At 35.2% G+C, this 22,118-nt stretch overlaps 1 protein-coding gene across 8 annotated transcripts in view; it reads left to right on the forward strand.

The window, feature by feature from the left end:
- Window positions 1-21,438, forward strand: part of OXR1 (oxidation resistance 1) — a 523,569-nt gene extending 502,131 nt beyond the window's left edge. For 5 of the 8 annotated variants that reach the window (XM_088844753.1, XM_088844756.1, XM_055432536.2 and 2 more), the window contains 6 exons: window positions 10,273-10,353; window positions 12,139-12,264; window positions 13,401-13,553; window positions 14,933-15,028; window positions 17,534-17,607; window positions 19,525-21,438. In XM_088844753.1, coding sequence (XP_088700879.1) covers window positions 10,273-10,353; window positions 12,139-12,264; window positions 13,401-13,553; window positions 14,933-15,028; window positions 17,534-17,607; window positions 19,525-19,660 — 666 coding nt within the window. In that variant the 3' untranslated portion in view covers window positions 19,661-21,438. The remainder of the gene's footprint in view (window positions 1-10,272; window positions 10,354-12,138; window positions 12,265-13,400; window positions 13,554-14,932; window positions 15,029-17,533; window positions 17,608-19,524) is intronic. The other 3 variants (XM_088844755.1, XM_055432537.2, XM_088844758.1) reach the window with 1 other exon arrangement.
- The last annotated feature ends 680 nt before the right edge of the window (window positions 21,439-22,118 follow it).

The raw sequence follows: 22,118 nt of genomic DNA on the forward strand, positions 1-22,118 counted from the left end.
TGCCAGTGTCTCTGTCCCCATGGTGAACTTCTTTTGCTCCCTGCCTCTCCAGAAGACTCCAAAATTTTCAAGATGATCTAACTCTGGCTCCTTTCAAGTTACTGCTTCTGTCCCAAGTCTTTCAGAGTATGTGTGCTCTTTTAAGACTGAATTCTTCTTTTTCCTACAACTCTCTGGGTCTCCTGAAAGGAAACCCCACTGATCTTCAAAGTTAAACATTCTGGGGGCTCGTTTTTTCTAGCAGAGGATGCCCAGGTTTGGGAACCTGGTGTGGGACTCAGACTCCTTTGGAGAGAACTTCTGCAGTTATAGTTAGCCTTCTGTTTCTGGTTCACCTGCCAAAGGTATGGTCTGGACTGTACCATGACTCCACCCCTCCTGCCCATCTTCATATATCTTCAGTTGTTAAAGATCTTTTCTGGTATGTTCCAGTCTGTTTCACTGATAGTTGTTTTGTGAATAATTCCGATTTTGCTGTGCTCGTGTGCTCAGCATCTTTCTACTCAGCCATTTTGCTCTCTTATTTTTAAAGGCTGTTGCAGAGTTTATTCTGATATAAAACATAAATTTAATAATTTACTTAAAGCTGTTTATATATTTAATATACCCATATACTCTACCATTTTTGTGTTTGTCAATAAATTGTAATTGCCATGAAGATTTATAAGCTCATTTTATAAGGGTAAGCTTAATCACATCAAAGTCACAAAATATTAAATATTATTTATATTTGTTTAATATTTAAAATATTAAACATCACTTTTCTCTATCAATTCTTCACTAGATTTTGTCATATTTCCCTTTTTTGTTGTTTCCTAGGCCCTCATATATGACAAGATGAATTTCTTTTTTATATTTTAGGCTTTTATGTTTGAAAACACATGATGAATTATGTAGAAATTAGCTCACAGCTAGAATTTTAAGAAAAACCAATTTAAATGTAAAGCTCTTTCCAGTGACCTCAGCTGAGGAATGATTATAATACTGATTAAAAAAAATTATTTATACTAACACTATACACTTAACCATGAGTTTTTTAAATTTAATCCTCAAACTGTGGAATATTGCAACTTTCACCTTCATTTTACGAAACAGAGACATACGATAGTCATATTGCAACCAGAAGTTGGGGCTGTGGTTTGAATCCAGCCATTCTGTTCTGGCTCTAGGCTGTGCTCTCAAATTCTTTGCTGTGCTTGCTCTCAAAATCGTCAGAATATAACCAGGAGAAGAGGGTTGACATTTATTGTATCAGTTTCTACTTTATATATATCTTACACATACTATTATTTATTCCTCATAAAGTGCCTACGGTATGATTATCATTTTCATTTGAAAAACCAGAAATAGATTAAGTTTGATTGCTCAAGTTCACCCAACTAATACAATCAGCCTTCCTTATCTGCCACTTCTGCCTTCTGTGGTTCTGCATTTGCAGATTCAGCCAACCACAGATCAGCAGTATTTAGGAAAAAATTCCAGAAAGTTCCAAAAAGAAAAACTTGAATTTGCCACATGCTGGCAACTATTTCCATAGCATTTATATTGTATTTACAACTATTTACAGAACATTTACATTGTATTAGGTATCCTAAGTAATATACTGGAGAAGGAAATGGCAATCCACTGCAGTTTTCTTGCCTGGAGAGCCCATGGACTGAAGCGACGTAGCATAGCACATCATAGGTCATATATAGTTGATTTAAAGTATATGAGAGAGGTGTGCATAGATATATGCAAATACTTTGTCATTTTCTGTAAGGGACCTGAGCATCCATAGATTTTGGTTTCAGTGACAGTTTTTGGAACCGATCCATTAGGCATATGTATGAATGACTGTTAAACAGAATCAAAACTACAACAGAGGAGTTTTACAGCTAAACCCAGGATTCTTTCTGCTATACTGTGTTTCCTACCTGTAGTACATATTCATAGGAAGTTTAACAAGTGTTTATATATGCCTTATTGTATGAGCCATCTGCTCTCTGGTTACAGCATAATTGAAAAAAGGACATATACAGATATATTCAGTGTAGAATATTTTTCTTTGTTTATTTGACTTTAGTAGTTGAAAAGCATATTTATTAGTATATAAGTTGTGAGACCTAATGATAAAATGAGTCTCTTTGATCCCACTCACTCACTATCCAACTTAAGAACTAGAATGTTACCAATGAAAGAGTGTCGTCCTGTGTGTTCTTTCTCTTTCTCACCTCATGTCACCTCCACATTGGTAACTACCTCCCTGAATTTTGTTACCGTTTCCTTGCTTCTCTTTAATTATTAGATTTTATTTTTTGGAGCAGTCGAAGTTTATAGAAAACTTGAATGGAAAGTACAGAGTTTTCCCATATACCCCCTTTCTCTCCAAACACAGTACCCCTATTATTTACATCTTGTATTAATGTGGTACATGTTATATTGTATAAGCTAATATTATTATACATTATTACTCAAAGTCTGTAGTTTGCTTTGGGGTTCATTCTTTGGGTTACACATTCTATGGAATGACATGTATCGCCATTATAGGATGATACAGTGTAGTTTTCACTGCCTTCAAAATACCCTGTGCTCTGTCTGTTCATTTCTCCTTTGCTCCACTTGGAGACCAGGGAACCACTGATGTTTTTACTCTTTCTATAGTTTTGCCATTTCCAGAGTATCATATGGTTGGAATCATACCATATGTAGCCTTTTCGCATTAGCTTCTTTCAGTTAGTAAGATCAATTTAAGGCTCCTTCCTATCTTTTCATGGCGTGATAACTCATTTCTTTTTAGTGCTGACTTTTAATATTGGACTTCCCTTGTGGATCAGCTGGTAAAGAATTAGCCTGCAAGGTGGGAGACCTGGGTTCTATCCCTGGGTTGGAAAGATCCATGGAGAAGGGAAAGGCTACCCACTCCAGTGTTCTGGCCTGGAGAATGCCATGGTATCACAAAGATTCGACATGACTGAGCAACTTTCACTTTAATATTCCATTGTCTTAACATACCATAGTTTGTTAATCTGTTCACCTACTGAAGGACATTTTGGTCACTTCCAAGTTTTGACACTTAAAGAAAAGATTGTTATAAACATTTTTGTGCAGATAAATTTATGTGGACATAAGTTTTCAGCTCATTTAGGTAAATACCAGGGAGTGTGATTGCTGGATTATATAATAAGTGTATTTTTAGTTTTGTGAGAAACTGCCAAATGGTTTTCCAAAGTGACTGTACTGCCTTTTCCTTTACCAACAATAAATGAGAATTCCTACTGCTCCACATCATCACCAGCATTTAATGTTATCAATGCTTTCATCCTGAAGACGTATATAGTCTTATATAGTCATATATAGTAGTATCCCATTGTTTCTTTAATTTGTATTTCCCAGATGACATATAACATGAGCATCTTTTCATAGTCTTGTCTGCTCAGATGTTTAGTTCATGTTTTGTTTTTTTCTCGTTTTTAAGAGTTCTTTGAATATTTTGGATAACATATTTATCAGGTATAAATCTTCCAAAGATTTTCTCCCAGTCTATGGATTATTTTTGTATTCTCTGGACAGTGTCTGTCACAGAACAGTTGTTTTTAGTTATAATGAAATCCAACTTGCTTTTGGTGTTATATCTAAAAAGGCATCTTCAAACCCAAGGGCACCTAGATATTTTTCTGTGTTACCTTCTAGTTATAGTTTTGCATTTTACATTTGGGTTTTAGTTAATTTTTGTGAAAAAGTATGAAGACTTTGTCCAGTTTAACTTTTTTGCTTGTGGATGTCCAGTTGTTCCAGCACTCTTTGGTAAAGATCATTTTTCATTGTGTTATCTTTGCTTCGACTGTACTTGCCTATATCTAGGGTCTGTATCTTCCATCCGTTGATCTGTTCTTTTACCAATATCCAGTCTTGGTTATAGTAAGTCTTGAAGTTGAGTAGTGTCAGTCCTTCAGTTTTCTTCATTTCCTTCATTATTGTGTTGGCGTTGGGATCTTTCTACATAAACTTTAAATAATCAGTTGCGTATATCCACAGAGTGACTGAATAGGATTTTTATTAGAATTGTGTTGTCTGTAAACTAAGTTGGGAAGAACTGATATTTTTTCTGTACTAACATAAATAGTATTATTTTACATTTCAGATTCCCATTATTCATTGCTGATATATAGAGAAGCAGTTGACTTTTGTATATTAACCTTATATCCAGCTAACCTGCTACAGTTGCTTATTAATTCCGTTGGTTTTTGTTGATTTTTTTAGAATTTTCTTTATAGATAATCATGTCATGTACTTAGAGTTTAATTCCATCCTTCCCACCTGTATACCTTTTATTTCCTTTTCTTGTTTTACTGTGTTAGCTAGGTCGTCCTAGAATATTGAGTAAGAATTGAAAAGTATTTTAATTGTAGGATTTTTTTTAATTAGGTTTTCTTTATCAAGTTTCAGGAGTTACTCTCTATTTCTAGGTTGCTGAGAGCTTTTATAATGAATGTGAGATTTTGACTAATGCTTTTTCTGCATCTATTTATGTGTAATGGAATATATCAGTTGATTTTCATATATTGAAATATCTTGCATATCCGTTGCATGTGTGCTGTGCTAGGTCACTTCAGTCGTGTCTGACTCTTTGCAACCCTCTGAAGGAGCCCACCAGCCTCCTTTGTCCATGAGATTCTCCAGGAAAGAATACAGGAGTGGGTTGCCACGTCCTCCTCCATGGGATCTTCCCAACCTAGGGATTGAACCCACGACTCTTAAGTCTTCTGCATTGGTAGGCAGGTACTTTACCACTGGTACCACCTGGGAAACCCCTATCCCTTAACATACATGCAATTAAATCCCACTTAGTCACTGTATATGAATCTTTTTTTATATGTTATTAGATTCATTTGTTGAGGGGTTTTTGCATGTGTGTTCATCAGAGATAGTGATCTGTAATTTGTCTTTGTTAGTATGTCTTTCGGAGAAGGCAATGGCAAGCCACTCCAGTACTCTTGCCTAGAAAATCCCATGGATGGAGGAGCCTGGTAGGCTGCAGTCCATGGTGTTGCTACGAGTTGGACACGACTGAGTGACTTCACTTTCGCTTTTCACTTACACATTGGAGAAGGAAATGGCAACCCACTCCAGTGTTCTTGCCTGGAGAATCCCAGGGACGGGGGAGCTGGTGGGCTGCCGTCTGTGGGGTCACACAGAGTTGGACACGACTGAAGTGACTTAGCAGCAGCAGCAGTATGTCTTTATTTTTTGTTAGGGTAATGCTGCCCTCATAAAATGAGTTGGGAAGTATTTTCTCTGCTTTTATTTTTTGGAAGAGATTGTAGAGAATTGCTGTAATTTATTCCTGAAAGGTTTGATTGAATTCAGTAGTGAATCTGTCTAGATTCATTGGAGATGCTCCAGAGCTAGAGATCATACCACTTTGGGTTTCTTTGTAAGTACAAAATCAGCTGAGATAGGATATGCGTTTTTCCTTTGCAGAAGTCAGTATCATTATATCGGCCAGAATGAAAATATGTTAATTTTTCCTTTTTTCTAATACCTTGTCTGTCATAGCTTTCAACAAGCTTGCATAGCTTTTGATAGAGTTATCTTAATGTTTCAGTTCAGTTCAGTTCAGCTGCTCAGTCGTGTCCGACTCCTTGCGACCCCATGAATCGCAGCACTCCAAGCCTCCCTGTCCATCACCAACTCCCAGAGTCTACTCAAACTCATGTCCATCGAGTCGGTGATGCCATCCAGCCATTTACTGGTAGCTAATTCATTTTAGTTGGCTAGAACTAGATCTGGTACTTTATGTTTTGCAAGACTTAATTATTAATTAATTTAATAGATATAGAGCTATTCCAGAGGATCTGTTTCTTCTTGTATGAATTTAGTGGTTTGTGTCTTTCAATGAATTGGTCCGTTTCATGTAGGTTTTCAAATTTGAAAGTATAGAGTTGTTTATAATATTCCATTATTATCAACAGTGATGGCCTCCTTTCATTTATGATATAATTTATTTGTATGTTCTCTTTTATAAATTTTATTAGTTAGCCTGACTAAAGACTTAAGTTGCAACTATTGAGAACAGTAGTTGTAATTTAAGGCAAAAAGGAGCAACGTTTTAACATAATCCAGGTCTTATTTTGTAATAAAGACTTTGTCATATATTATGAAATGTAGAACAGAGTTTTAGGTAGTTCAGGATGCTCTTGTATGCCCTTTTTTGTTAGCTACAACAGCTCAACTTTAATTCCCTCCTTTTAAAAAATATTTTTGTATATCAAAGTAAATATAAATGGCATTGTTAGTAACATTTTTCTTTCTACATCATCTCCCTTTACTAAGGAATAAAAGTAAGGAGTAAATGAGAAATGAAAATTCCATATTGACAGATATCTCTGTTACTCTGCAAGGCAGTTGGGGGAAGGGAGGTTTGTTTACAGTATAATCCTAAGGGGAAATCCAAGAAAGAGGACTGTTGAAGCCAAGCAAAAGACACTCAGTTGTGTCCGACTCTCTGCAACCCCATGGACTGTAGCCTGCCAGGCTCCTCTGTCCATGGAATTCTCCAGGCAAGAACACTGGAGTGGGTTTCCATTCCCTTCTCCAGTGGATCTTCCCAACCCAGGGATCAAACACAGGTCTACCACATTGCAGGAGGGTTCTTTACTGTCTGAACCACCAGGGAAGCCCAAGAGGACTGTTAGACCAAAGCATTGCTCTTTCTTTCTAGGAAAATGTGTTCTTATTCACGACATTTATAGCAACTATACATTTCCTCTTTTTTCAGCTTCTGTTCTTAGTTGTATGTCTTATTGTAATAGGGATGATGAGTGGATTTTCATTCTGCCTTTACGTTTGTAATTTGTTGAAAGTAAATGCTTAGGCAAACACTTTGTGAGAGTCCTTTGTCAAGCAGTTCCTACATACGGGATTTAGCAGTGTATCTAAACCACTTTGCACCTTAAGAAATGACTTTCTAGCCAGACAGCTAATACACTGTTAGTTAGAAGGTCTTGATTTCCTCAACTGTGTACTTTAATACTTGGGAGTATGGTACAGGACATTTTGTAGCAATCTGTCCATTTTCTACTTAGGTTTAATCTTTTTGATAAAATAATACTTTCTGTACATGGATTATGATTTACTAAGGGGTTAAAAGTTAATTTGAGACTAATTTCAGATCCACCATATATACTAGGAATCTGTATCTCTTTTATTCATTTTGATAGGGGGAAGTGTATTTCTCTAGTTGCTGGAGGAGATAGATGGGCCTAAGGCTGAGCAGCTGGAGTTTATTCTTTATGGGCAGATACTCCAAGATGAAGACAATAGCAGGAAGAAGGAGAATCAGAGCCTTGCCCAGAATAAAGCTAATAAACCATATATTTCTCATTCTCAAAGTCAGAGACCGTCCTGACTACATGTGCGCTGAAAGGCTCCTTGAAGCTCAAAGCAGGGGGCTGTCTTCCCATAGTAGGTGACGTCAGTCTACCCATAGGCCTCTTTGCGAGAATCCATCTTGTCTAAGAGATGTGTGAACACACATGGAAGGTCCACGGGACAAGCCAGATACAGTTTCAGAACCAGGCAAAGCAAGGTGACTGGCCAAAGGAAGCCCAGAAGAGAATGCCCCTTATGAGTGTTGAGACTACCATAAACGTGAGACGTGCTCTCTGAGTTCACTGGTGTGAGTCTATTCATGACACACCCTTTTTCCTCCTAATAAACACTGTACTTGTTTCACTGCATTTTGTCTCCCTGTGGGAATTCATTTGTATAGAGCCGGTGAGTCAAGGGCCTTGTCGCTGGCCACTGTGCCTGGTGGTCCAGTGGCTAGGATTCTGCGTTATCACTGCCACAGCCTGACTTCAGTCTCTGGCCAGGGAACTGAAATACTGCTTTAAGCCAAGGCCATCAGAGATCATAGTCGTTTGATTTCAAACCTTTATTAGTTAACCTGCACTTTTGACAGTGTCGTATGTCTCCATTCATCACAGCAGGAGTAAATATTTAAGGGTAAGGAGGTGGTGAGTTTGTAAGTCCAAGAAAGGAAGATAGTTTAAAAAAATTAGAAAAGTTGATCTGTGACATTAGAGAAACTATGACATTACCAGATATAATAAGCTTATAATGACAGTATGGTTCCCTTACTGTCAGTTCCTGTTCTAGGTGATGTTGGTACATAGATTATAACTGATCCCTTTGTGAGCAAATTCAACTTTACTGTCCTCCAGGAAGTGTGTTTTATATGATAAAAGAAGAGCTTTAAGTGTAAGATAAGCAGTGAGTGGAAGAATGGAAAGAATGGAAAGGAATAGTTAAGTCATATAATTTGAAAGTTCTTGTATAGAAAACTCTTGTAGACTGAATGCCATAGGAAAACAGAAGAGACATATAACTGATCTTTAAATATTTTGCAGAAAGTTCTTTTTGTGCCTTAGAAAAGGAAGCTGTGGTTTTTAGTTTTTTACTTTTAGTACCTAATTTTTCTTTCATATTTATTGAAAATGCTGTTGTTCTTAATTGAAAAATCTTTAATATTTTTAAATTTAAATTTCAGAGTAGGGAAACTGGGCTTCCCTGATAACTCAGTTGGTGAAGAATCTGCTTGCAATACAGCATACCTCGGTTCAATTCCTGGGTCGGGAAGATTGAAAACTGAAATGTTTTAATATCAAAAATAAAAACCAAACATAAATATGGATACTCTTCAGCATTATCCTCTAGTCCTTAGGTAATTGATGGAAAATCATCAAGTAAAAGTAGTGTTAATCCCTATTTACTCTGTGGTGGGCACTATATTCAGTCCTTTATGTGCATTTCATGTCTTCTTTTTATTTACACAGAAACCCTATTTGGTATGTACTCGTATTGTTTTCATTCTTTTATATACTCTTATTATTTCCTTTGTCTTATTGTTCCCATTGAGAAAAATAGATAAAGGAGGAGGAAAACCTAGTTCCATCCAATTCCCCAGAGATTGAGATCATAACCACTTTGGGTTTCTTTGTAAGTAAAGAGCATATTGCATGTGTTCTTTGCTTTGCATAAGTTAATATAATAATGGCCAGATTGAGAAAATCTGTTCAGTTTCTTTTCCATTTTTGTATTCTCATGTCTCTCATTGCTTTCACCAAGTTTACCTAGCTCTTTATAGAGGTGACAGATTCCTTTTAGTTGACTGGAACAAGAACCTTTTTAAAAACCTAGTTTAAAAGTCTTAACTCTTGTGGGTCAATTGGTTTAACTGCATTTTGTGGCCAGAACCTCTGCACATAACTGTTTGATCACAGGAGGAATTTGTCATAGCTCAGGAGTATTCAGCACGTATTATAGCATGACCATAGTTCACTGTATTATGTTTACTGTTTTGGGAATTATGTCATGATCTGAAAAAGCTGTAGCTGTTGTGTCAGTCTGAGGAAACTTGTCTGTTTTCGTGGGCTTTTTATAATAATGTTTATCTGTCATTCATGGCTTTCAGATTCAGCAATGTGCAACAGACTGGTCTAGGCAACTATAGAAGATACAGAATTTCCCTTCGTAATTTAGAATGTAGGAAAGTCCTTCAGTTTTAGTCACAGATAACTGCTACATTACCAACTCTAAAGTAGTACTGTAGAGGAGAGGCAAAAACTTTCAGTTCAGGGTTATTTAGAAAGACTGAAGTAGACATGCCTGAGAATACAATTAGATATGCTTTTAAAAATCTAATTTTCTGTTTCCGGAACTTATTTTTCTTACTGTCTTAGGTTTTAAAATGTGCTTCATATCTTTTTCTTGCTTTTCCACTTCTTTGTTATGATACGGACTGTATAGCTTGGGTATATGCTACCTTTGCCTAGAAGAAATTTTTCCAGCATTGCTGTTAGGATGTAGTGTTTGACTTAAACTGATTGGGAGAGTTGAAACAACCATTTTTTTGGTAAACTGCAACACAGATTTTAGATGTTACCTTTGATGTTAGCAAACATGTTATATTTCATATAGCATTTTTTTTATAAAGGACTGTGATTCTACTTAGTCAGATTTTGTCTACATGAAACAATCCATAAAATCATTTACATTGTGTACTAGTAGTAGTTAGTTGTATGTGGTAGTTAATAAGTTAAATATATTCATGTGTATTTCACTGTAGATTAATATATAAATCTCTTGGATTTTCAGCATGGAGTGGGGAAAGAAATCCTAACTACAATTCTCTTTCCCATTTAAACTTCTCCAGTTTTTGGTTTATTTTATTTGGGCTGCTTTTCTCACCTGTCAGTGGAGTTACTGTCTTCCTGTCTCCATATTCAGGTAGTGTCAGTGGCTGAGTATCACCGCAGGATCGATGCTCTAAATACTGAAGAACTGCGCACACTCTGCAGACGTCTCCAGGTGCCCCCTTCAGTAGTTTAAACCCCTTCAGAGATTGAATACTTCCTATTTTTAGTGTCTTTCATCAGAGCAAATCTCTTTTTTGAAGGATTTGTTTTGACTGCAGCACTAAAATGCCCCATCAGAAAATTCCTTTTTGTATTAATAAGAGTACAGTATTGCCTTGAAGAGCTGTAGGGCTATCTTGTCTGGCATCTTTTCATTTACTAAAAAATATTCAGAGGAATTTTCTGTTATTTTAGAACTGTTCTCAGTACTGTGTTTCTTAGATTGATGAGGAGTTTTCATTTAACATTGGAAGAATGTCTTGAATTTGAGATTGAATCTTTACTAAACAGAATCTGAAAGATGTGGTACTGTGGGAAAATGTTTAAAAATTGAATGGATAGCAAGGTTCTCTTTAAGGATATTTCAGTTGTATCAACCTTACATCAAATATCTTAATGAGATGAATTGTTTTTGTCCTTGAGGTTTTCCTGGTTGGTATTAGAAATATTTTGGAGTAGTATCGATTAGGCACTAGAACTAGATTAATTATTTTAAAATATGTGAAATAATCTTTGTGATTTTTCAGAAATAACTATATATTTGAACTCATTTTTCAGTTTTGTGTGTTATTGTGTGTTTTCCTCTTCTTAATGAGATACGCTTTCCTGGATTTTTTTCTTTTAATGCTTCTCATGCTGCCTCAGATTTTTTTTTTAACCTTTCACATCATCAAAATAATGGTAAAACATGATGATGTGAAAGAATTAATATAGTTCTCATCAAAAAACAATACAGTTCCAGAACATGTATTGGTTGAAAATGTGTGTTGTTAAGGTTTGGTAAGAAATCTGTTAAAGGAACAAAATAATTTAGCAAGATTTCATTTCTATGTGGAATCACAGTCGCCGAAAATTGCTGCATTTTAGTTATCTGCTCAAATAGAATTCTGTTTTCCGATTTAAAAGTTTCATCAGTAATACTTATGTTTTCATATATTTTGCTTTCTAATATTATTGCATTTTATAGATTAAATTAACATGAGAAAGTGCCAACATAATACATTCTGAAAGAATTTATTTGATTTAATGAACATTTTTATCATTTTAAGAATATCAGTGAGATCATTTTCATCAAACAAACATATACATTCTTTTCAGTGCATCAGATTGTTCTAATTTAAAAAATAGGTTTGTGAACAAGTTAACTTTTAGATGTATTGTTTGGTTCAATTGGATTAAAAAAATTGTGTTTAGAAAGTAAAAATTTTCAGGGCATTTTAAAAAATAACAATAACCTTTCAAAGCATATAAATTCACATATGCGTGCATACCAATGAAGCATTATACTTTTTATTGTACTATTTTTAAATTAAAATATTGGCACCCAGGAAGTTTTCTTAATTATTTTTGGCAAATTTTGTTTACCATGAAAAAAACAATCTCTTTAAATAGCACAGAGGAAAAAAAAGCAGGCTAGCTTGCCCACTTTTGCCCTTCAACAGAAGACGTATAGTTTGCATGCAATTTACCCTTTTTACACAGAAATACAGGGTTTATCTTTCAATACCTGTCCTTATTCATGTAGTGCATGAGGAAAATGTCTGCTTTAGCAGAAATCTCTTTCTACATTAGACATACCATTGTTATCAGATGGAGCATCTTTTGCCTTCTACAATCCTAAATTAAAGCTTTAGCCACCTTTTTCAAGGTATAAGATTTGATATCTCTCAAAAGGCTAAAAATTTTAAAGGTTTTTTGCGGTTTTACATTGATATATTGCTTCTATTTGCTTCTTTAGATTACTACGAGGGAAGACATAAATTCAAAGCAGATTACTCCAGTGAAAGCAGACCTGGAATCTGAATCTTTTCGACCAAACCTCAGTGATCCCAGTGATCTCTTACTGCCAGATCAAATTGAAAAGGTATGCTATACCCACTTCTGTGCATTTCTGAGTATGTGCCCATGAAAGTCAAATAGCTTTTTCTTAGTTGATTTAAAAACTGAAGAAGCAGGGCTATTGCTCCTATTCTTACTCTTCAGTGAAGAAAAAGTAAACAAATTATAGCAATTAATGCAATGGAAGATATTAGGAGATTTGGGTAACCAGACATTAAAATAAATGGCAATAGTAATTTAGGTGAGACAGTATAATAGCCAGTATTTAATTTCTTATTGTGTGCCAGTTACCTGCTTTATATAGGTTATCTAATTTAGTTGTTGCAGCCCCTGTAGGAGTTGGATGCGCTTATTGTTGCATCTTCTAAATGAAGAAAGTTGGGCTTAGAGAGGTTGAATAAATGTTCAGAGCCATACAGCTGTAACATTGAAGCTTGATTTCTAATTCTGAGAGTCTTACTCTAGATTTGAGAGGTGTTAATAATCAAGGTAACAGTTCATCCGATATTTTTGTTAATTTGATACAGAGGATGCAAACAATAAGGAATCCATGATTCTTGCCTCTATATATTGTTTGGTATGATTCTTTCTTTGTCTAATGAACAATTAGTATTTCATACCAAGAAATGTACAGATATTCTTCAAGCATCTCTGTATCTTTCATCAGTTCAGTTCAGTCGCTAAAGGTCCGTCTAGTCAAGGCTATGGTTTTTCCCGTGGTCATGTATGGATGTGAGAGTTGGACTATGAAGAAAGCTGATCGCCGAAGAATTGATGCTTTTGTACTGTGGTGTTGGAGAAGACTCTTGAGAGTCCCTTGTACTGCAAGGAGATCCAACCAGTCCATTCTAAAGGAGATCAATCCTGGGTGTTCTTTGGAAGGACTGATGCTAAAGCTGAAACTGCAATACTTTGGCCACCTCATGCGACGAGTTGACTCACTGGAAAAGACTCTGATGCTAGGAAAGGTTGGGGGCGGGAGGAGAAGGGGACAACAGAGAATGAGATGGCTGGATGGCATCACCGACTCAGTAATAATTTCTACTGTTACTTTTATAGCCTATATTTTATAAAGTATCATTTAATTCCAACTGGCATTAGTATTCTGCAGACTGACAATAAGAAGCTATCAAGTATGTGTTAACAATTTATTTTTCAAAGCTTACCAAGCATCTTCCACCAAGAACAATCGGCTATCCATGGACTCTTGTTTATGGCACTGGGAAGCATGGCACAAGCTTGAAGACCCTTTATCGAACAATGACAGGTTTAGACACTCCAGTACTGATGGTGATTAAAGACAGTGATGGGCAGGTATGAAAAGTAGCAACATAGATACCTTACTTTTTAAGAGATTGGAAGTAACAGGAATTTTAGCATATTCTTTTGATAAAAAGCATTAGTATATTTTATTAAGTTTATTTGGTAATTATTGAGTGCTCTTGATACATATACACAGCAATGCTGAGTTCTGCAGAGGGATAGATAGGAGCATGAATAATTAAAGAGTTCCTACCTTCAAAGAATTACAATCTGGTATAAAAAAATATTAAAGTATGGGAGTATCTCCAGTGCCAAGCAAAATATGCCTAGGATAGTGAAAACCTATGAAAAGTAAAAGAGGTGTTTATATTGTTCATTTCTCTCTAGAGGAGATAAGAGTGAGGTTCAGGGAAATGGTGAAAATTGACAGTCTTGAAGTGTGGAGAAAGTTTTGAAAGTTAAAGATAATTTTGTGAGGATGAGACCAAGGACAAAGTCACAGATGAGTAAGAAAAACATTGGTTATCCCTGAAACAGTAGTTTCATAAACAGACAGAACAAATCTTTGGAGTCGTCAGACCTGGTAGCTTCCTTTGGCGAGGTGGAGGTGATCACACGAAGGAGGCACAAAGAGAGTTTCTGGAGTGCTGGTAATGTCCCGTTTCTTAATATGAATGAAGGTTAAATGGGACTTTGCTTTGTGCTAATACCATATTGAGCTGTATAATTATATTTTATATGTATTTATATTTACACACATACACATACCTTACAATAAGAAAATCTATTTAAAAATTAAGAGCATGAAAATATAATATGAGGGGATATAATGACTATAGAGGTCATCAGTCAGACTCTACATTCCCATTTCATGATCTGAAACCTTAGACCTAGAGATTGAAATGACTTGTCCAGGCCTCTTATTCATTGTGTGTCTTTACTATGTAAGGCCAAGGCATTATAGTACTGAACAATTCAGACCCAAATTCTGTCCTCATGGAATTTACTGTGTAATAAAAAACTAGCATACCTTTTTAGTAGTAGAATGTTTACCTATGCTGGAGGGTTTTTGCTTTCATAAGTTCTACAGTACCACAATAGCTGTTGTCTTTATTATACGTACATTGTCATCCTGAAATGTGTCTGCCACTTTTTTAGATTGTCTTTTTTAATTGTTATAATGAACATCTTTCTAGATTTCGAAACTAGGAAAAATCTAGCATTTTCCCACTGAGAAACTGTTTATACCTGCCAATAATATGAGTTGTTTAACAACTGATCATGCTTCTCTGTTTAAGTACAGACAGATAAAACTATGGTATATTTCCTTTTTTTGTGTGTGTGTTTTACTTAAACATGTATAATGGGCTAATGCTTACAGAAACAAATTGATAGTTGTGTCATTGAACATGCCTTTTTTTAATCCTTAGGTTTTTGGTGCATTAGCATCTGAGCCATTTAAAGTGAGTGATGGATTTTATGGTACTGGAGAGACCTTTGTTTTTACATTCTGTCCAGAATTTGAGGTAAGGACAGTTATTCCAGTTATATTCAGTTTGTGAAGAGATGGCATCATGAATAGAACATTCAGTCTGGAGTTTGGCAAACTTGGATTTGACTCTCAGTTTCTGCCTTTTACTGTTAACTTAGCACTTTTTTTTTCGCTTACCATTTTCACCTTCAACTTTCCTGTGGATTGAATAGGAATCATAAAATGTAACAGGGTTGTTTGAAAATTAAATGAGAATCGTATATGTATAACACTTCATGTGGTACAGACACACCTTGCGGGCCCAATAAGAAGTATACATCATAATTACTATTTTGTTTATGAATTGTCATTGTAAAATTTCTAGAAATCTTAACTTACTAAATAAGTTTTAATAACGAAAGTCAGTCTTGAAAACTTAAAAAATAAATCATTTGGGCTTAAATCAAAAGTGATTACCTGATTTTTCTTTATTGTGACTTGACTAAAGTAGATATGTTCTAACGCCAATAAGATCTAAAATTTTTAAATGTACCTAAATTTTAGTGAATGTGCGACTCTGAAGCATCGTGTGCAGTCTAAATGTCTCTAATACACTGGTTCAGCATGTCAGACAATTCCTAGGAGACAAAATTTTAATCTTGAAAATAGGAATCAACACAGTTGCTTTAAAAAACAAAAAAGAGTTGTCTTTAGGAACAGCTTCTGGTTAATCTGGTGAGCCACGTAAAAGTTTGTTAGAGTTTTTATTGTGTTACCAAATTCTATTTTGTTCATGCCTCCCCGGTGGCTCAGTCAGTAAAGAATCTGCCTGCAATGCAAGAGACCTGGGTTTGATCCCTGGGTTGGGAAGATCCCCTGGAGGAGGACATGGCAACCCATTCCAGTCTTCTTACCTGGAGGGTCCCCGTGGACACAGGAGCCTCACGAGCTGCAGTCCATGTGTATACAAAGAGTTGGACGCTACTGAGTGGCTGAGCACAGCTTATAGAAAATGAAAGTGAAAGTTTCAGTTGTGTCCGACTCTTTGTGACCCCATGGACTATACAGTCCATTGAATTCTCCAGGCCAGAATACTGGGATGGGTAGCCTTTCCCTTCTCCAGGGGATCTTCCCAACCCAGGGATCGAACCCAGGTCTCCCACATTGCAGGCAGATTCTTTACCGACTGAACCACCAGGTAGGCATGAACAAAATATAATTTGGTAGCACAGGAAAAACTCTCTTAACAGTCTTGGGTTTAAGTGGCTCACCAGATTAACCAGTGCTTTCCATTCCTCCTTAGAACATTTCAACTGATGCCTGCAGCTGGCTGGAAGCTGCAGCGCAAGTTTCAGTTGTGCTTGTTTTCAGTCGTTTTTGTGATACTCTTTCTACCTGTTAACAATACAATTAAACAAATGTTACGTATCTATGAAAAAGTGAGTGTTAAAGTTTATTGAGAACTATAATGAATACTTTGGAAAATGTTTATGAAGACGAGGTGCTAGAAATTGATGTTGTATTAAGTTTAGGTAGAACTTCCATGAAAGACTGAAAATATTTAAAAATATTACTAGAAGCTTTTTTTTTTTTTTTGGCTGCTCTGGGTCTTTTTTGGTGCACATGAACTTTCTCTGGTTATGGAGAGTAGGGGCTACTCTCTAGTTGTGGGCTTCTCAATGTGGTGGCTTCTGTTGTTGCAGAGTACAGGCGTTAGGGCCGGGGGGCTGCCGTAGTTGCAGCTCATGGGCTCTAGAGCACAGGTTTAGTAGTTGTGGCACATGGGCTTACTTCCCTGGCAGCATGTGGGATCTTTCTAGATTAAGGAGTGAACCCGTGTCTCCTGCATTAGGAGGAGGATTCTTAACCCCTGGACCACCAGGGAAACCCAACATCCAGAAGTTTTTACCCTTGGATTTCTCAGATGTTTTTATATTCTTTGCTCTTTAAAGAAATTGAAACTGGAAGTCATAAGCATGTTACCCGTTTTTATGAGAATAACGATAGACCAATTCATACCCAAAGAAAAGACCTTGGCCATATATCAAAATATTATCAAATTAATATGTATTTATATTTGATGTCCCTGGAAGAGGGAACGGCTACCCACTCCAGTATTCTGGCCTGGAGAATTCCATGGACTGTGTAGTCCATGAGGTTGCAAAGAGTTGGACACAACTGAGCGACTTTTACTTCACTTAAATTTGATGTTAAAAATAGCATCTACTCAGTTTTTTAGCTGATTTACTTTCTTTAACATTTCTCATTAACCGTCGAATTCTTGATACCTGTGTAGTCAGAAAAATTTGTATATATGAAGAAATAGTAAGATTTGTGTATTTAAATTATGTTGCAGTTGAACACGTGCTTTCACATTTAGTCTTTTTCCAAACATGAAAGCAAAAGCACCTCCCTTCAGCCCAGGCTTCTTCTGTTCTTGTCGTTATTCTTGCTCTCTGTCTAGGCTTTATTAACTATTTGGGATTCAGGAGAACTAACTGTAGTAATCATTTTCATCTACATATTTAAAGCTCTTTTTTTTTCTTTTTAATTTTTGTAGGTCTTTAAGTGGACAGGAGATAATATGTTTTTTATCAAAGGAGACATGGATTCACTAGCTTTTGGTGGTGGAGGGTAAGTCTCTTGAAAATTTGAGATTTTAAAAGAAACTTTAAGAATTCATTTGTGTTATTTTTAAATCAGCTATCTTTGAAAAGTTTTGACATTAGAATCCTAATTTATATATTATGACTAAGAAAGTATATATTTGCAGGAACGTGCTTACGTGTAATATATGAAACCCTTGATAGAATATTTGTTTATTCATCTCAGAATACTGTTTAGTTGATTCCCTTTTGATTAAAACCCATCTTCTAGAGTACAGTGACTCCTTGATATTTGAAAGAGAAATATACTAATCCCTTTGAGCTTCTCAAATTTTCAAAAAATTATGATGACATATTCTGTCTTTCAATTTATTGTTTTTAAAAATGGTCTAAATTTTTTCATATTATTCTACCCTGGAGACTATTTGGATTGATATTTTAGACAACAGAAGTTTGTTTTCCTGTTAAAAATTTTAGTGCTCCCACCCCCCCTAAGTTTTCAGGGCTTGTTTTCTTATTTTGTTTTCATCAGTGTGAGTAATCAGCAGTTTGATTTGATTCTTTTAGCATAGCAAGCACTGCAGGAAGCTTCAGTTACTTATTCTGGTATTCCAGCTTTATTTGGTCTGCATAGTGTTTGTAGATAGATGGCTCTACTGCCTCCTAGCCCAGACTTCTTAACTAGCCCTTGGCAGATGTGATCTCCTTCATTTGTTACTTCTCTTTGTCCTTCAAAATAAGACATAATACTTGCTAAATAATTCGCGAATTTATGTAAGTGTTATTTCCTGCATTTGAGGATATATATAATAATTCATTCAGGTTACAGAATCTTATTAGCCTGAATAATAAGCATCATCCCGAGTCTAACAAATTCTCTTAACAACTTCTCTGTAGATAGGTATTTGGAAGACATGATTTCAGTGATTAAAAATTAAGCATGGTTATTATAGCCTTCTCTCAAGGACATAACTGGGTAACTAAAACTACAGTATTATTTTTAGTTATTGGAATCGGCTTATGGTGTTCATATGTTCCAGTTACATCTTTTTTGGTGGGGAGGGGCAGTCCATCAGCCCTACTCCAAATGGTAGTCTTACATGTGATTCAGTTAGTTCTCCAGGAAAGCCTCACAAGCAAGTGGCTTATGATTTCAAACTGTTAAGCATGCCTTCAGTCTTTGAAAGTAAATATACACAGTGTCATTAGATATCGGCTGGAACTTGGTTTTGATGATACAGCATGATTCGAGCAAGCTAAACTAACCATTGGGTCATTTGATAACAAATTAGAACAAGTTTACAGTCTTTGAAGAAGGAGAGTACGGTCTCAGGAAATGGGAGGAAAGGACTTGATATTCCAGAATTCCAAACAGGAGCCCCAAAGAAATCAAAATCATGTAACAGACTGAATATAGGATTAGAATCAGACCTGATTGAATTCTCAGCTTCAGCACACATTATGTGTGGGACCTTGAACAACTCAAGTCTAAAGTTTCCTCAGCTGTGAATTGGAGATTGAACCCTTAACACTAACCACACTTTTTATTTTAGATGATACGGAGTTTTCATGTCTCTGAGAAACTCATATTAATTATGTTAAAATCAAACAGCAGAGAGAAATTTATAATACCAGACAAAGAATAACAGAGTAGTACCTGCCTCAAAAGCTAATTCTTTGTGAAATTAATTTTGGAGGGTTCATTATATTCCTTGCTCTGTATGTTCAGTGATTTTCTAATGGGATATGAACGAAAAAAAGTTGCCTTGTGCCAGTGTGGAAAGGAGTAGAGAACGGTTTGGAAAAAAGAATAAGTTTAGAGTTGTTGGATATTGAAATGTCTCATTAAATTAATATTTTATAGCCTCTGCAATTACTCTTTTATAACTTAGGGCATAAGTATTAAAAGACTCTTGTTAGAACTGTTTTCTTCTATGTATTACAGGGGAGAATTTGCCCTATGGCTTGACGGAGATCTCTACCATGGAAGAAGCCATTCTTGTAAAACATTTGGGAATCATACACTTTCTAAGAAGGAAGATTTCTTTATCCAAGACATTGAAATCTGGGCTTTTGAATGAATATAATGCTCTCTGTTTTAGCAGGATAATGGCCCAAACCTGACATGGACAAACAAGCATTGTTTGGAAAGTTCAAGAAGCAATACAATGTAACATGTAGCTCGTGTTTTAAAATTAGTTCGTATCACCATTTATTATAGCTATAATTTTGGAATTTATTTTTAAAATCATGTTTCTGTCTCAGACTCTTTTAGGTTTATACCATGGCATGGGTCCATGGAATATAACAGCTTAGGTTTTGTCAAAATTTTGGTAGCATTTTGATCATAGTGACCACCTCATCTGTAATCCATGTTTTCTCAGTCTCCTATTAGGATGGTGCTCTTTTGTTGAACCTATTTTGGTTTATTATTTTTTAAACTATATTGATTTGTTTTACTAAAGTAGTCTAACTTGAGATGTCGAGGGAATGAATGCATGATACTGCCGTTATCTGTGAGGTTGATACAAATGATTATTGGACATGCTCAACCTAGTTACTCTTAGAAAGCAAAAAAACAGATGCCAAAACAACACATACTTCATAAAGGACTGAGTTCTAGTTTTAATTCACACTACTGCATTCTCTTTATTAATTTTGCCTGTATTCTCAATTTCATTTTAATAAAAATGAAATTTGAGAAGAATTCTGATTGTAATAGACCACAATGCACATGGTCTTCAGGTTTGGGCATATGCTTTCATCATTGAATTGTCTGATGAAGAGTTATAAAATGACAAAGGAGAATGAGAACTTGATGATTCTACTGGATTTAATATATCAAGCAAGAAAATATATATTTACATATTTGTAGCTTAGCAGGGCATTATCATAACTAAAATACTATGAAACAGATGCATATTTCGTCAACATATCGTGTCAGGTAAACTGTTTTATAGTTCTGTTGTTTTAGCCTTGTTGCACACCAACTCCCAAAATACAGGTTCCTATTCAAAAGGAAAAAAAAAAACTTGTGATTTTTTTAAGTGGTATATGTTATTACCATTAGCATTTGCTGTTACAAAAGGGCAGTGATTATAGTAGAATATTGTAACTCAGTAGACTTGTTGAATATGCAGACTTACTGTCAAGTGACCTCAAAAAAAAAGAAAAGATAGAATATATCAGTAGTTCTTATCCTCTTTTGTAGGAAACCGATAATAAGCCATTATGGCAATAATTCATCAGTTAATTTCAAAGCTTCATGTTATGCAAAAAAAAAAAAGAATCCTGCTGTTATACATGTGACAGTGACCTTGTGCTGAAATTTCAGCTATTTCAGATAAACATTGTATATTATCTTGTAAATTAATGTTTAAAAGGTAGTTTTGTTCTTATAGAAAGTGTTGATTGCCAGGTTGCTTATAGCACTTTAAATTATTCTAAAAATGAAATTCTAAGCCAAATATGTTGGCTTAAGTAGTTTTAGATGTATAGTACTTGAATATATTTAGATCTTTTGAAAATCTAGATAATATCTAAAGAAAGCATAATGCTAATGAAAGAGAAAATCTGATATTCTATTTAATAAGCTATTGCTGAATATGAATAGAAATGCAGGGCATCGTTTCTTTGTCTATGTAAAGCTCTCATTAAAAGTTACTAACAGTGTATAGATTAAATGTTTACAATATAGGGAACTGTAAATAAACATATCAGTTTTGCCCCCTTTGGTCTTCCACAGCAGTATTATTGTCTTTGTGGAGTTGACTAATCATAAAAAAATCCTGTATTGGATTTCAGTTACAATAAGGTCATAGTGGTGTATACCAAATAAAATTAAATACATAAATATAAATTTGAATTTGTATTTATTGAATAATCAAGTTATTTTCTATTTAAGAAGTCTTTGATTAAGCATACTACTGTCTTTTACGTGTGAAAATTGGTTCTAGAAACTGTGGTGTGGTGGTGGTAATAGTAATAATGATGGAGGGATGAATTTAAGTGGAGGGAACACCACAGTTTAGAAAATGGGGCTGTAACAAGGTACTTGGCATGTGAGAAGCTCATGCAAGAGTGTGTGTTATTTTTAAATTATGTCCCTTTTTTTCTTTTTTTAGTGGAGAGTGTATAGCAAGGTAAGACTAATTTCATAAAGAGCTTTTTTTTTGTACAATGTCAAGAAATTTATTTTTATTTACCTCACAGGAGCAGTTCAGAAAATTTGAGTACAAGAATGCCATCAAATTTCTGCTTTAAAAAGATATCTGTGAAAAATTATTAGTAGAAAAAATAGAGACAATTTGACCAATAAACAAGCCTGTTGAGAAGTCAGGAAAAAAATTATGAGGGCTGAATAAGAATAGTAGCTATGGTGATAAGAAAGGAGGCATGGATTTGAAAGAGATTGAGGAATTAGGGTTAATAAGATCTGGTTATTAGTTGGATGTCAGAAAAAGTTAAGGATAGCTGTCGAGTTTTTAACTTAGAAATGGGGTACATTATTCATTGAGATGGATAATCTACAAAGAATGG

Source organism: Moschus berezovskii, chromosome 16 (assembly GCF_049115385.1).
Source record: "Moschus berezovskii isolate FMDL1 chromosome 16, NW_MosBer_1.0, whole genome shotgun sequence".
NCBI lineage: Eukaryota > Metazoa > Chordata > Mammalia > Artiodactyla > Moschidae > Moschus > Moschus berezovskii.